Raw genomic sequence first — 16,073 nt, forward strand, 5'->3', positions numbered from 1 at the left:
TGGGGAATCTCCTGTCTGACCTACAATCTAGCTGGATCAAATAGTGGAAAATCCAAGATGGGACCATGACAGTATTATGAAAAGGATAGATTGCTACTCACCATATAGAGGAGGAGGAGGAGATGTTGAGTTACAGACAGGCACAACAAAAAGACTGCTAAACATGTGAGCTTCCAGCAAAAAAGCCTTCTGCTAAAGTAGCCAACACACACACACACACACACACAAATTCTCGCAAGCACAATTCACACTTCACACACATGTAACCACTATCTGGGCACTGAGGCCAGACTGCGATCAATGGCGCACGTGATGGGAGAAGCAATCTGGGTGGTGGGTGTAACAAGGAGGCTGGTGTGAGGGGCGGGGGGGGGGGGGGGGGGCAGATAACAATAGGGGGGAGGGGGCAGTAAACTACCTCTTGTAGGAGCATGCTGGTACATAGTGGGGGACACGGTAGGGCAGCTATTTGCAGTCAGAAGGTTTGATCCGGAGAGAAGGGGAGAAAAGACTGTGGGTGCGTTGATGGAATGTAAGGCTGAGTAGTGCTGGAGTGGGAGCAGAGAAAGGGGTAGGTGGTGAAGGACATGGACTAATGTTGAGGCCAGGGGAGTTCTGGGAACATAGGAGGTATTGCAGGGAGAGTTCCCAACTGCACAGTTGAGAAAAGTTGGTGTTGGTATTAAGCATTCAAATGGCGCAGGCTCTGAAGCAGTCATTGAAGTCAAGAATGTTGTGTTGGGCAGCATGTTAAGCAGCTAGTTGGTCCAGCTGACTGTTGGCCACAGATGTTTGGTAGTCATCCATGTGAACAGACAGCTTGTTGGTTGTCATGCCCACATAGAACACAGCACTGTGGCTGCTGTCCCCACCACGTCCCTGCACACTCTCACAATCATCGCTTTACTGTCCACCGCCGTACCCTGCTATGTGCCCCCCCCCCCCCCCCCCCCCCCCCTCACTCTGCTGCTGCCTCCTCCTAATTCTCCCACCCAGATTATTTCTCCCAACGCACACAATTGCCCACAGCCCCACCTCAGTGGTCAGAAAAAGTGGTCGTATGTGGTGTGTATGTGTGTGTGTGTGTGTGTGTGTGTGTGTGTGTGAGAGAGAGAGAGAGAGAGAGAGAGAGAGAGAGAGCGAGCGAGCTGTGCTTACGTAATTGTGAATCTGTGTGTGTGTGTGTGTGTGTGTGTGTGTGTGTGTGTGTGTGTGTGTGTTTTGTCTACTTTAGAAGAAGGCCTTTTGCCTGAAAGCTCACATGTTTAGCAGTTTTTTTGTTGTGCATATCTGTAACTCAGCATTTCCCCTATATGATGTCACTACAGTCTAGCTTGGTATTTTTTTAACAAATGAAGCATTGAAATTACAATGAAATGAATACCCCTAGCTGCATACAGGCATTGATATAAGTCGATGGGGACAGTTGAAAATGTGTGCCCTGCCTGGGACTCGAACCTGGGATCTCCTGCTTACATGGCAGACACTCTATCTATCTGAGCACCGAGGACACAGAGGATAGTGCGATTGCAGGGACTTATCTGTGGCATGCCTCTCATGCGACCCACATTCTCAACTTATTGTTCCGCACTATGTTCATAGTGCTCCTGTCCATTTCATTCTTACAAGCTGCATGGTCACTGATGGTATCTGTTCTTTCGGACCTGTCCAAAAGGACAGATACCATCTTCATACATATAAACAAAGCATTGCTAATATTCAAGGTATTTATTTGCATTTTAAAAATCATTGTTTCCTCAAATATATTAATTTTGGCTCTCTTCATGAATGTTAGTCCAGCTTTCAGCTGAATTGACCTCCATCCCCAAAACAATTTTGCTTTAACACTGTCTCATATGCATTGTGTCAGAGTGTGTATATTATCTGACTCATTCTCAGGTGGAAAACAGACTTTTCTGTTGATTTCTATGACTGCCCAATCAGTTTGCAAAAGCGTCAGTCATGTAAAGTTCTAAAGCGCTGCTTTTTAAGTGTGCACCAACTTTCTTACAAAACCCTCACAAGTTCTCTACTGTGTTCCTACACAAAATAAACTTGCAAAAAGTGTGCCTGGTTTGAAATTATGAGATTATTTTTTGAATAAGGTTTTTTTAATAATAATTAAAATACTGTAAATATCATTAAAATATATTTTTGTCAATATTGTACATATTTGAATCTACTTTGTACATAATTTCCATGGTTGAAATGTTTGTCATAACACTCAGCGAGTTTTGAATTCTGAGCCCAAACAAATGTGAATCCATTAACTGCAGTTTTCACTTCTTCATCATTATTGAACTGTTGGTCAGCAAGGAAGTCCTCTAAGTACAAAAACAAGTGAAAATCACTGGTGCGAGGTCTGTACTGTAAGGTGGATGATCCAGTCGTTGCCATCAAAAATACAGCAACATGTGGCTCGCACTGTCACGATCATTGTCGCATCAGAACACAGTAAGCGACGGTGCTTGTTTTGTGTGGCATGCTGGAATTTCTTGGACTCTACAACTGACTTACAGATAATATCTCACAGTCATTGATGAGTCAGTTTTCTTGAACATTGTAAACTTCTACAGCTCAGCACAAGGGCGCCCCTATAATAGTTTGTAGGGCAGGTCATAGATCTGGCATTAAGGAGTATTATTAATGTGACTTGTAAGTAGCCATAAAAAAAAAGTTTCTGTCCCGTCCCTGTTAACTGTCTTTTGTATTATTTTCTTGAAAGAAAAATTGAGGTGGGGGAGGAGAGGGAGGATAAGAAGCTCATAAGTTTCCTTGACAAATGTGTAATACAGCAAAGAAACAAAGGAAGCTGATGGTGAATTTGTACATATGTGACAGTCATTTCATTTTGTGTTCTGTATCGGCAGTGATGGTAGTTGAGACTGAATGAAGTGACCAGATGAGGTGGCACATGGGTTAGCACACTCAGGGTATCTAAAACCCGGGACAACCAGGTGATCTGGGAAAAACCCGGGAATTTTTTTATCCGGGAGAAAACCGGGATAAACCTGGGAATTTTTTTTGTTTTAGCTTTCAGTTAAATTTTTGTAATTTTGACTGGTAAGAAACAATACTCTAACAAAGGATATTATGTATCCCACTACTATAGAATAATACTGCAGCAATAAAACATGAACGAGAGAAAAAAAAAACGAAAATAAAACTTAAGTTGCAAAGGAAATGCGCCATATACAACATCTAAACACAGTGCTCATACAAGCGTCTGCCAACAGCAAAATGTGTTAAAGGCCTTAGCAAGACTGTTCAGTGCTTCATAACAACAAATTGCCTCCGTCTCCGATGAGCGTGACATCACAATTGTATATTTTTGATTTGTTTGAGCAGGGCGGTCTCATGTGCATGAGCAGTTGAGTCGTGCATGTGTAGTACCTTCTCCCGCTTCTGGTATCCAGAAGTGTGACTGTTAGCTGTATAAGCAGCAGCTGCAGCAAAATGCTATCCAGAAAAATTTTACTTGCGCATGCAAGTTGCCAGATTCACTGGGGGCAAACCGGGGTATCTACCCCGGGTGGCAATTTCAGGGGAATGGGAGGGGGCCGCGATATTCATATTCTTGAGGAAAAAAACCGTGTTCCACAAAGCGCCTAGTATCCAGCGCACGTTGGTCTGTCGATTATTCATATGATTTTGAAACGCACCCCTGTAGGTTTTTGAATATTTTAGAACATATTCTAAGTTTATTTCTGAATCAACCATAAGTTGAATTTTGAATGTGTGGATAGTGTACGTCATGTATCTGCCAGGGGAATCCCATCGCATCTACAAATAAACTATCCTGCAGACAGAAGGGGACGGGGCTATACAAGCTGAGCGGAATAAAGCCAAACGGGTAAATGACAATCGCTGTTTGTTTATGTGGTTGATTGTGTTTGTGAATGATCAGCATTGTTATAATTACCAGCGAAATCCATAGATTCAGACTACCAGGGTGGAAATTAACGACTAACAGGAATCATAGGTAAGAAAGATTATGTATTTTCTTCTTGGTGTATCCAAGAAAATTAAATTTTGATAGAAAATTTTTGGCCAGACCGCTACTCTAGTAAGGACCAGTTGTACTGTCCCCAGTAGCAGCTGCGTGAGTAGTGCAGAAAACGCATTGTATGAACACGTAATAATGCCTAAGCGGAGAATAAATGCGGGATAACTAAACCGTTGATTGTGGCAGGGCTAGCAAAGTTAACTGGAGAATAAGTTACAGAATTAGTGATGATAAGATTGTTTGGTAGAACGAAGAAGGAGAAGAAATGGGGACATCACACAAGTTATGGAAGAATAACACGATTCCAAGTTTATATAAAAATTTCATACTACTACTTTTTGATCTCATGCTTGAGAAGCTGGAGCATATGAATGAAATGTGAAACTATTTCTGAACATAAAACTTTTTGCTTGTAGTAGGCCTGACAGGCATTTGATATTGGTACTTTGTGAATTATATTTTCTCGTGTTATAAAAATGACCATTTGTGCCAAAACAGTCTTGTTTATTTGGTGTGTGTTACAGTAGCTGCAATATTAGACAGGCCTATTTTGTTTTATCTAGCAGACAGTGACAATATACATGTAATCAGATTGAGAAACCACACAAGTCTTGGGTACTGTTTGTATTAACAGATTTTTCAGTATCAGACAGAGACATTTCTTTTTTTCATGTAGCAAAACATTTGACGATCTTTGATGAAGTAATAGATTCTTTCCCAGAAAGGAAAGCATGCCATGTAAAGCTGTTACAAGGTTGGAGAGAAAAAATGCTAGGACTTACGGACTGAAGAAATGTGTACTGTCTTGCTTGTTCTTCTGTTGGTTTCATGTATCTTATATTTAATTTTATGTCACATAAAAAAGCAAGTTATTAGCTATAGGCAATAAAGAATGCAAATTTTCTGAAGAGTTCTTGTTCTCCCGGTTACAAATTATCCCATCCAATATTGACTGCAAGTTTTTTTTTTTCTGATGCACAGAGCAATCTGATTTAGAGTTGGAAAGTGGATAATCTGCACGTGACCGGCATTTATGTTTAGTGATTTTGCTGTTTCCTCTTCATTTATTGCTGTCACATCAAGTGAAAACGAAATGGATTTCTATGGCCAGGAGCTATCAAGTGATTTAAAATACACTGACATGAGTACGGAAGGCTAAAATATGTTATTAGTTTCAGATTTTATTTCCACCTTTCTGACTGTCAAGTATTAATCGCCTTGCAGAACAATGAAGTTATTTTTGTTGATTTACTAAAGAAATTTGGCTTTTATTAATCTTTTCCGATGAGGCAGTAAATTTATTTGAAACGAAGTATTTCATTCCACACTATTGGCTAGTCTCAACTGTTTGCTGCATTTCAAAAGTGCATGTTTTCATCTTCTAGCATGTATGGCATTATGCCATAATGAAGAACCAAACATTAGGTAATACAGCACTGGTACTCCAAGAAAATTTACATCTGAATCTGCACATACGAATGTGCACTTTAAGCCGAATTACACGTTTTAGTATGGAGCACGAAATTCCAATGCTCTTGAAGTATCCTCTGATGTCTTGTTTCTTTTATGACATAATGTAAGATCTTTTAATGTCTTACACCTACGAACATACGCGCTTCCAGCATCCTAGTAGCTGCGCAAGCGCGGTGACGCTTGTTATCTGGCACTCTTTGGCAACTACTGAAACGAAACTATTTCTAACAGGTCATGGGAAAATATTGTGGATGGTTATTTGAAAAGTGTAAATTTACTTTTATGTAGGATGAACTGTATGTGAGAATGTACGATGAATTTCTTAAATCACAGTGCGTTTGACTCTCATTTAAAAATCAAGCCTTTGAGTACAAACATTTAGAAAGAAATTGAGTCCAGAAGATCAAGACATTTATGTCTTTATTAAAAATTTTACTGGCACATTTGTGGGCTGTATCTTAAAGTGTAACATGTGCAAAAATGATCAACATTATATGTGAAAGCTTAGCTTCTCTTGCAGCTTATTAATCTTTGAGACCAAGATAATATGTGAAAGCTCTGCTTTTCTTGTAGTAACAGTATATATAATAATTTAAACCATTAACGTTTCCTATTTGTGTGCATGCTCTACTTTACAGTGATAACGCTATTGGCTGACTACATCGCGTGCCCTATGCTCGAATATCCTGTGTCATCAGCTGGCGAGATCACGTGACATGAGCTATGACTGGCTCGCATTGCAATCTTGATTTCAATGCTTCGAAAGTAACATGCGGTGTTTGGTAGAATTTAAATTTAGACTTTCGTCATACGAAAATATGCGGCGTACATGTTGCTGCACATCAGAGATCTTTCCAAAATGTGTTCATTTTTTTACTGTGTTTGGTTTTCTAAAGAGCCGAGAAGTACTACACCCGTGTATAAAACCATAACCATTCAAAAGACTGATAAGTTTTACAGTTCCAAGGAAAAGTATACTGTCACTTAACACGGAAAAAGTGTATCTTCACCCGGTATAAAGTGTAATTTTGACTGGGAAATCTGGGAATTTTTTTCTTGTCCGCGTATACACCCTGACACTATACTCTTATTCAGGAGGACAACGGTTCAATTCCGTGTCAGGCCACTCTGATTTAGGTTTTCCGTGATTTCAGGCAAATGCTGGGATGGTTCTTTTGAAAGGTCAAGGCCGACTTCCTTCCCCATCATTCCCTAATCTGATGAGACCGAAGATCTTGCTGTTTGGTCTCCTCCCCAAATCAACCCAACCCCTACTGAGTGGAGTGTCACACTTGGCAAGGGCCAGACTCCTACTCTGGAGATCGGGCCTTAAATCCTTTAGTGTCCTGAGTGGTAGGCTGCATGCAACAAATTATAAGTTCTCAAGTCACGTGACCCGCAGATGTGCCGTTGTCGTTGATTCATGCACTGCTTATGGATGAGGTTGGTGCGTTTTATGGTGGGTGTGATAGGTTGGCATGTCTAGAGGATTGCTTATATATGCGAGGGGGGGGGGGTGTATGTTGCGCAACACACATTGTGTTTGCATTGCTCGGGTGCCTGTACCGTCTCTGGTGAGAGAGCACCTAGAGCAAGACTACCTCTGGTTACAGGTGTTGTGCCAGAGGCTGGTGTATGCCCAAGTATGTGGCAAATCCATATTCAAGTGAATACCAAGACGATTCTCTGAACAGAAATAAAGTAGATTTCCTTGTGGATCATCATTAAACTAAGGTATTGTCCCTTCTCTGGTGTCAACACTGTTGTTGGGATTTTAAACACTAGTATTTCTCTAAGAATGAATTATCTTTGAAAAGTCTTTTTATGTAGCTTTTCTGCTATTCCAGCAAACATCTAAAAACCTCTTGTGTATGTAACATGCCAGGAAAGCCTAAGATCATTATTCAGTTTGTTCATAAAACTACTGAGGGGGTTAAGTGACGAAGCAAGCCAGGATAATTTTACTTCCCCTCTTGTTTTGCCATCTGCCTCCTAATTAATTTTTTAACTTCTGACTAATTACCATTAACATACGTGAGTATAATCTGCATTTTCATAAAAGACAAAGGCTGGCCCTTAGTCTTAAAGAATATAACAGCAGATCTAATTTTGTGCATAGTTTTATGTATGTAATTGATTTTCTAATTTATCTTGACTATACCTAGTTTGTATATTTTGTTATAGGGTGAAATCTATAATTGTTTCATAAATTAAATTCTATTGTTGACATATAAACAAATATAAATTCTATAATAATTATAAATGTTTGGAAGACAAAACAATAGCAGTCTTTAAGTATTTATTTGGCTCTATTCGAAAACATGTTAACAAAAGGCAGCTCTTAATTCCAAAGCATTTAACAGTTTTGTCAAAAGTATTGTTTGCATTACTGTACATGTTAATTTCATGATTTAAACAAATAATTCGGCTTAACCCCAGTAGTAGAAGCACCTATTAAAAAGAACCAATTTTTCAATGTATTCAGTTAATTTAATTAGTTAAGTTTTAATTCTAATTTCTGTAAATTTAACTTTGAACAACGTGTAGTTTCAGTACCTATTATTGTGAGGCTATATAAGGGCCCAATTTTTGGTTCCGAGACAGTCAGTCCGAGGCCGAGTTTCAGACGAGAAACCTGTGCTTGTTAGAGCAACAAAAATGCATCAACGTAACTGTGAAATAAGAGTAACAGAATTAGGCCATGTGTTAAAACAATGACATTGTCTGTTCCATATGTACACGATTATTCTGAAAGAACTGTGAATTATGTGGTTATGTTTTTTAACTGCTCGTAGATGTTCAACAGTAAATTATTGTAGCACTATGTGGATGTTCACCTGCAACCTATTAATGAGGCTTATCAAAAGTTAAACAATAGTGCAATGGCCATATAACTGTGTGTTAATTGGAGGGTTGTGAACAGTGAAAGTAAAGAACTGTGAAATGCAAATTTGCACCTATTGGCTGCGTCATTTAAAGTAATCAGTGTTGTACTTCCACACCCCATTTTTCAGCCAGTGTAGCAACACAGTAAGTTGACACCGAGGACAACAAACGAAGAAATAAAGGAGGCGAACTGTTACAGTTAGGCTAGGAAAACCGCCTCTCCCCTGTCCACACCCTTTCCCTTCTCACAGTTCAGATACTGTCTTCCATTGATCACTAAAGACAATGATATGAGCCTGGTTGTATTACTGTAATGCCCCTACAAAAATGCAATTCATTAAGAGGGTGCACGAAGGTGATGGAGTTTTGGTCATTGAAGAGGAGAAATGGTCACAGTTTTCTTTGTACGAGGAGAAGATTGAAATCACTAGTGTTTATTTCATGAAAAAGTCACTGAAAGTCACAGGAAAGAGAGCTGTCAAACAATACTTGTGGCAATTCACAGAGCACTGAGCTATCGGGCAATGTTAAAACTCATTCTTCCAAATATGAAATCTCAAACTTGCCTATTTTGCATCCAACTGATGTTTTAATAGTGCCACTGGTGACATGTAGACTAATTTAGGCAGATGTGACAGGTTCTTTAGTTGTGAAGATAGGGCTAATATTTCACGGACTGCATGATTTCTGTGGACATATTGTTCTTATATGTTGGCATTTTGGTGTATATAACTTTTTCCCCCCATTGTTGGACTCAATATATTTGTTATACGAGTGATAATCTTCTCAGGTACACATCGTGTCATGATAATGAGTACACTGCAATTGGGGAAAATGTGTGGTGGAAACAAATGCAAAGAATGGAGAAGAAAGCTTGTCTGTTGATAGGCTCTCTTTCGTACAAAGTATAAAAAGGCACCTCTTTATAATGTATTTTTTTGTTTGTAATTCCTTATGATCTATTTCCCAGATTCAAATTTATTTTAATATCCTACCTTCAGTTTTGTACTCTGTTTAACCTGTCCAAAGGTGATATTTGATTACTTCACAAATTCCTGCTTCACTTAAAGATACTGTTCTGACTAATGCCAAAATTAATTGATACTTGAAACAGGGAAAGTGCCTAAGTACAAGTTTCATATAATAAGCAGAGAGGAAAGATAGGAAACAGAAAAAAATGATGTGTAATGGTACACCGTACTGTATGGCATCTCGCTTCTTCAACCTTTTCTGAAAAAGGAACCACTCAGAATTTCGAAAAGCAAGAGATACAGGTGTACTTTAAATTAATGTGCTGCCAACTTTTTAAATATTCAGTATGCATATGTTGGAGATTAAATGGTTCTTGCGATATTTGCAGGTCTTACCAGTACTGAAATTAGTAAAAACTTTCCTTGATGAGAACCCACTTTCTTGCTGTTATGATGAGGTATCTTCCATAAAGAAAAGCTTGTCTGCAGCAGATGAATTAAAGCTGAAGCAAAAGACCTCATCTATCCATTTAAAATTGTGTGAGGGGAAGTACTTCTTAAAAACAAGAATAGTAATTCCGGAAAATTATCCTGAAGCTGCAGTTGTGTAAGTAAAGTGATGTGAAAAGCTTATTTTTATTATGTACTCCTTAAATATATTGTATTATACCTGAGCAAGACAGAAAAGGTGTACACCTCAAGGAAATTATCTGATGGTCATCATGATTCCTGGTAACTAAGAGTAAAAATTCGTCTTGAAGATGCATGTCATGTTCAAAGACATTCTGAAAAATCACTCATTTTTATTTCCACTTCTGTTGACACATTATAGTAATTATCTCCTAACCTTATAAATAGGTTTCAGAATTTTAAGAATGTGGTTTACTTTTTAGTACTTCTATTGGCTTTTCTCAAAGCTAATAAATGAAAACACACATGCTTTTCCTAAAAGTCTTTGAACCAAATCTTTGCAGATGTTAAGTCTTGTTCTCTTGTCCTACTTTGCCAAACTCTATGGTTTCTTTCAGGATAGCACCCCATGAATAGAGTGATCAGAGACTTTATTATCTCATGTGCAAATTCAGTGTAATTCAACTACAATAATGGGAAATTCAGAACTGAAACAAGAGTGAGGTGAGGAGATTCCATATCACTGAAACTACTGTCAGCATTAAGTTGTGCCAGTGACATTGTACAGTGCCACTACAGTATAGTCGGTTGGGTTAATGTAGCCATGCTGGTGTTCTGCCTTGTGTGTGTGCTGTTGTAATTGGGTAGGTATACATTACAAAACATTGAGAAGCAGATGTTGGCTGTTCATCATAATGCATGCAAAATTGATGAAGATGATGATGACAATGACAATGATAATGATAATGATAATGATGATGATGATGATGATGATGATAGAAGTGCAGTACAAGATAATATAGAGGTGCAAATGAAATTATAAAAAAATCTTTTGTTACAAATTTTGATTTTGTCAACAGAAATTATAGAGAAGGCATGATTGTGGAAGTAATAGTGAAGAACAAAATATTTGTTCTGAGTCCATTTGTTAGTAACAAGGTATGTAGGAAATGAAGTCGGATAAAACTTAGGAGTTACATCTGAGATTGAATGTGTTATATCAGAGAAATTATGCTAGATGACTGTATTTTAAACAAGTTCATAGTCTTTGATAACCAGAAAGAAACAAGTAAAGACAATCATGTACCACATAGTTATGAGATTGTTGGCTTCTGGACACCTAAAAATAAGTTGAACTGTAGATCAGTGTTTGGGCTTTTATTGTTCTTCAGCCACTTTTGGTTTTTTCTCTGGTATGATTGACAAGTCAGACATTAACCTGTAAATATTGTCTAGACTTGTGTGTGGCATGCCACTATGAAGTTGAAGGTGTGAGTGGTTACAAATAAATTGTCTGTATCAGTAGCATCCAGTATCCATTCACTGAAGATCCTATGGCACAAAAAGCAAGGATGTGTCTACTTTTTTAACTACTTACTTAATTTGTACTACCTGTTTTACCAGCATTATTTATTCTGAATTACAGATGTGTTAAATACCTCCTTAGCACTCATTTCCCTGTGCTCATGCACTGACCTTGATCCTGGGTTGCAGTTGTTTGACTGTGCTTGTCACCCCCCACCCCCGCCCCCCATCCCACCACCGCCGCCACCACCACCACCACCACCACCACAACCACCACCAAGTTTTCTTGCACAACTATCTCTGTCCCTCTTTGTCTTTGTTGTCTTTGCTAGCACGTGTTTCCCATTGTAACATTTTCTTCTTCTTCTTTTTTTTAAAATCATAACCTTCTTTTTCTGTGCCTTTCTTTCCCACTTTTCACAACTTTTTCTGTGGCTAATATTTCCATATGGGTTCTTGAATCTATTTTGAATTAGAAATTTACTCTTTGACATGTGTCAGCAGATATTATTACTGTGTGATTTCACTCCCTGTTACTGTACACTGTTGCTTTGGACTCTTTATGCAGCCTGTGTCTGTTTTCAATGATAGCTTTCATACATATTTCATCTATTCTTGTTCCTTTTCTCCTGTCTCCAAACTTATTATTTTGCTTGACAAATGAATTGCGTGAAAAGCTCTATAAGATAGGAAATCAGTATGCTATTTTCCATTTGCTTATGTATTTTCTTGACTTAAGCTTAAATTTCTAACAGTCTTGATTGAACTGGTCATCACCAAGAAACAATTTATTTGTAACTACCCATAATTCAGTAATTGATTTTTATATTATGTGGCAATTACTAAATTATGAGCAGTTACAAATAAATTGTTTGTTGATGGTGGTGGTGGTGGTGGAAGTACATGTTCAAAAAGTTTTGCAGGGTTATTGTGAGATCAGTATTGAGATTATGCATGCTGAGTACGAACTGGGTGTGAAAGTCATGTTGCCTCATTATTGATGAACTGTCATTTAAAACTACCACCTCAGTGAAATGAATGTGATGTTCTCACTGCCACGCATTTGAAGAGAGGTGACGATGGCATGAACATAGTTGTGGACTGGTGTGCTCCCTGTCCTGGCCTGCTCATCCACTTCCTACCTCCAGCTATAGTCCAATTAGATTGTACAGTTTTCCTGCTGCCTCTTGTCAATGTTCATTTTGTAGCTAAAATAATGTTCAAATTCATCTGTGGCTTTCATGTGTTGAATGTACTTGTATGTAATATGTTATAGAGCAGAGTGACTACACAGTCATGAGACACACTTCTGTCTTCTCCTCCTCCTCATCATAATCATCATCCTCCCCCTTTGTGAGAAGGTAAATTGGGGAGCTGTTTATACTGAACAGTTTATACTGAACAGTCAGACATAGCTTACTGCGAATCACGTGTCAAACAAGGCAAGCTATTGTTCAGTTGTAGAGCAGGCTGTAAATCTGATAGTGGGAATTTCCTGATCCTGAAATGTTAATAAATTGTCTCTGGTCACAAGGAAGTTGGCCAGTGTGAGATGTATTTATCTATCACATATAAGCACTGTTAAAGACACTTATAAACTGAGAGTGTCAGTTAGTAAAGGATGCTGGAATGAATTGGAAGAATAGTAAATAAAATATGTAGATAAAAACTTTTACAACAAAAAGTGGGATGCTAAACTATACACAAAATACTATGGTCAGAGCAGAATGCTTAATTCCAATCAAAGCATCTCAATGAACTCCAAGCTAGAGAAGTTGGATATTCTGAAGAGGAGAGTCATATATAATAAAATTATGGGTGCATTCGAGGCTGAGGATGGCAGGAAAGTTCAGAACAACAAAGAAATCTATCAGAATGCTAAGAGAATTAGGAGACAATGAGGAAAATTAGGCTGTTATATGTTAGACTATTGTACAGATAGACAAAAATAGACTTTCCAATCACATATTCAATTACCTTCAGAATAAGATGATCACCATGACGTAAATTAAGGAAGCTTGGAAAGATGTTGAGAGGACCAACATCTTGGAAGACTTCATGTTAGAATGGGACATTGTTTTGAAACAGAATACAGCGTTTCAAAGGGTTTCAAGTTGAAACAAGAACTATGAAGACTGTAAGAACACGGACGGAAGAACAGAAGCAACAGGATAACAACCATATGAAAAAGTGTTGAGAACAGAGGAAATCACAGACAAAGGGAACAAAACAAAGCTGTAGATATAAGGCAACTTGTTTTTATCTCTCCATCTGATAGCCTTTTCTTTTCATTCACTCACACATTGTGCTTCAAAAGTTTCATCATGAAGGACAGCCCTTAGACATGTGGAAAGAGTGAAGTTATATATTAAATATCAGAAGCAGCCACTGTAGATTACTTCTGTAAAGTATACAAACAAACAGTTATGACAAGTGCTAATGTATTTACATTGATAGTCATTGAAATTACATCTAGATTATTTTATATGTATAAATTTGTATTAGGAGAAAAACAGCTCGTATGTTGCTCTGTTTTTGTGAACTATTCTGTGAAATTATGGAAAGAGGGGTCCCCCCCTCCCACCCCTCTCTCCCTCTCGTTTGCCTGATGTCTGTTGGCTACCTGTTAGACTTTCTTATCAGAATATAAAACTCCATTCAGAACCATAGATGGGAGGCATATGTAGGCTGTAAGGAAGTTATTTCTATTTCTAGTATTGTGGCTGTGAATTGCACAGCTCATGCTGAATCAACTCTTCTTATTAACTGTAAACAACATAATGGATCAAATGTATTGGCACATGAGTGTAAGAATAACAGTATTCCTGTTGAAACTTCTGCAAGGTGTTCAGTTATAAAATTTTCATAATATTCTTAGACACAGCACTGGAAATTCATATATGTTTGACGTAGTTGCACCACCCCAGAGGAGTATGATGTAGGACAATATTGAGTGCAAATTATGTCAGCAAACCCACAATGAGGGAGCTATCAAATGCAAAATAGGCATAACTGCATGTTTTAGTTAGTGTAAACCCCAAGCTGGTGCCAGCTCAGTTTATTAATCATCTGGATGCCTAGGAATTTCACACAATAAGTTATATCCAGTGTGGCCCATTTATATCTACTCATGCTATCTAAGAGTCATTTTTATTTGTTTGGACTGGCATAATACGAGATTTTGTAAGATCAAGAGTTGAATTATTTGCTGTGAACCATTTATGAACTGGTTCTGCTGCTCTTCTGGCTATGTGTGGTATGGATGCTTTTGGCTCATTATCAGTATACTTGCATCATCCGTTCTTGAAGATTCTTATCTATTGGTAAGTCATTTATGTGCATCAAGAACAGGAATGGGCCAAGCACCAAACCTTGAAGGATGATATATTTAATGTTTTCCCCATTCCGGATTTAGTCTGTAAAAGTAAACTTACGACTGACATCTCTGCCCAAACTCTTTGCCTTTACAAATGTCTGCTTGTGTCTGTGTATGTGCCGATGGATATGTGTGTGTGTGCGAGTGTATACCCGTCCTTTTTTCCCCCTAAGGTAAGTCTTTCCGCTCCCGGGATTGGAATGACTCCTTACCCTCTCCCCTAAAACCCACATCCTTTCGTCTTTCCCTCTCCTTCCCTCTTTCCTGACGAATCAGCCGTTGGTTGCGAAAGCTAGAATTTTGTGTGTATGTTTGTGTTTGTTTGTGAGTCTATCGACCTGCCAGCGCTTTTGTTTGGTAAGTCTCATCATCTTTGTTTTTAGATATATTAAACTTACATTTGTTAATGTATATTCACTGTTGATGAGGTTAAATCTATGCATGGGAGAGGGGTGCCTCTAACAGCATAGCATTTTAATTTCCCTAGAAGGGTAAACGGAGTCACATATTTCCCTGGAGATAATACGGGTCAAAACTAGAAAAAAATCATATAAATGTTCATCTGGAAATAAATGCTTGTTGGGATATGGGACATTCTGCCCTTAATAGTCATGTGTCTGTTAACACAACAAGAGGTGCTCAGTGTAGTTACCTTTCATTTTTACACATCCTGCATGTTGTCAATGGGTGTTGATGTTTGTTGTTTACACTCATTGGAATCATTTATCTTCTGGTGTCTGCACTACCTCAAAATGCTATGTATAGAGTGGCTTATGAAGGAAACAGTTGAAAGTGCTTAATCTGACAACAGTATCAGATACAGAGGACTATGTGTGGCCAAACACAACCAATAAGATGTGAGGAATGAATGTCAACAAGAAGTCAGCCTCTATCGACATCTACTTCTATGTAGATACTCTACAATCCAATATACGGCATGTGGCGGAGAGTATCCTGTACCACTACCAGTCATTTCCTGTCCTGTTCCACTCACAAATAGAGCTAGGGTAAAAGATTGTCTATACACCTCCATATGAGCCCTAATTTCTCGTATGTTATCTTCATGGTCCTTATGCACAATGTATGTTGGAGGCAGTAGAACTGTTCTGCAGACAGCTTCAAATGTTGGTTCTCAAAATTTTCTCAGTAGTTTTCCTTGAAAATAATGTCACTTCTCCTCTAGGGACTCGCAATTGAATTTCTGAAGCATGTCCATAACACTTATGTGTTGTTTGAGCCTACTAGTAACAAATCTAGCAACCCTTCTCTGAATTAATTTGATGTCTTCCTTTAATCTGCTCTGGTGCATATCCCAGACACTGGAGCAGCACTCAAGAATAGGTCACACTAGCATCCTATATGTGGTCTCCTTTACAGATGAACCACACTTTTCTAGTACTTTCACCAATAAACCAAAATATAGTAT

The 16,073-nt window shown here is 38.4% G+C and overlaps 1 protein-coding gene across 1 annotated transcript in view; it reads left to right on the top strand.

The window, feature by feature from the left end:
- The window catches only part of LOC126174827 (uncharacterized), a 120,355-nt gene that overhangs the window by 52,400 nt on the left and 51,882 nt on the right, over positions 1 to 16,073 (top strand). The window contains exon 4 of the mRNA XM_049921206.1: positions 9,726 to 9,943. Coding sequence (XP_049777163.1) covers positions 9,726 to 9,943 — 218 coding nt within the window. The remainder of the gene's footprint in view (positions 1 to 9,725; positions 9,944 to 16,073) is intronic.

The sequence above is a fragment of the Schistocerca cancellata genome, chromosome 3, assembly GCF_023864275.1.
Source record: "Schistocerca cancellata isolate TAMUIC-IGC-003103 chromosome 3, iqSchCanc2.1, whole genome shotgun sequence".
Lineage (NCBI taxonomy): Eukaryota > Metazoa > Arthropoda > Insecta > Orthoptera > Acrididae > Schistocerca > Schistocerca cancellata.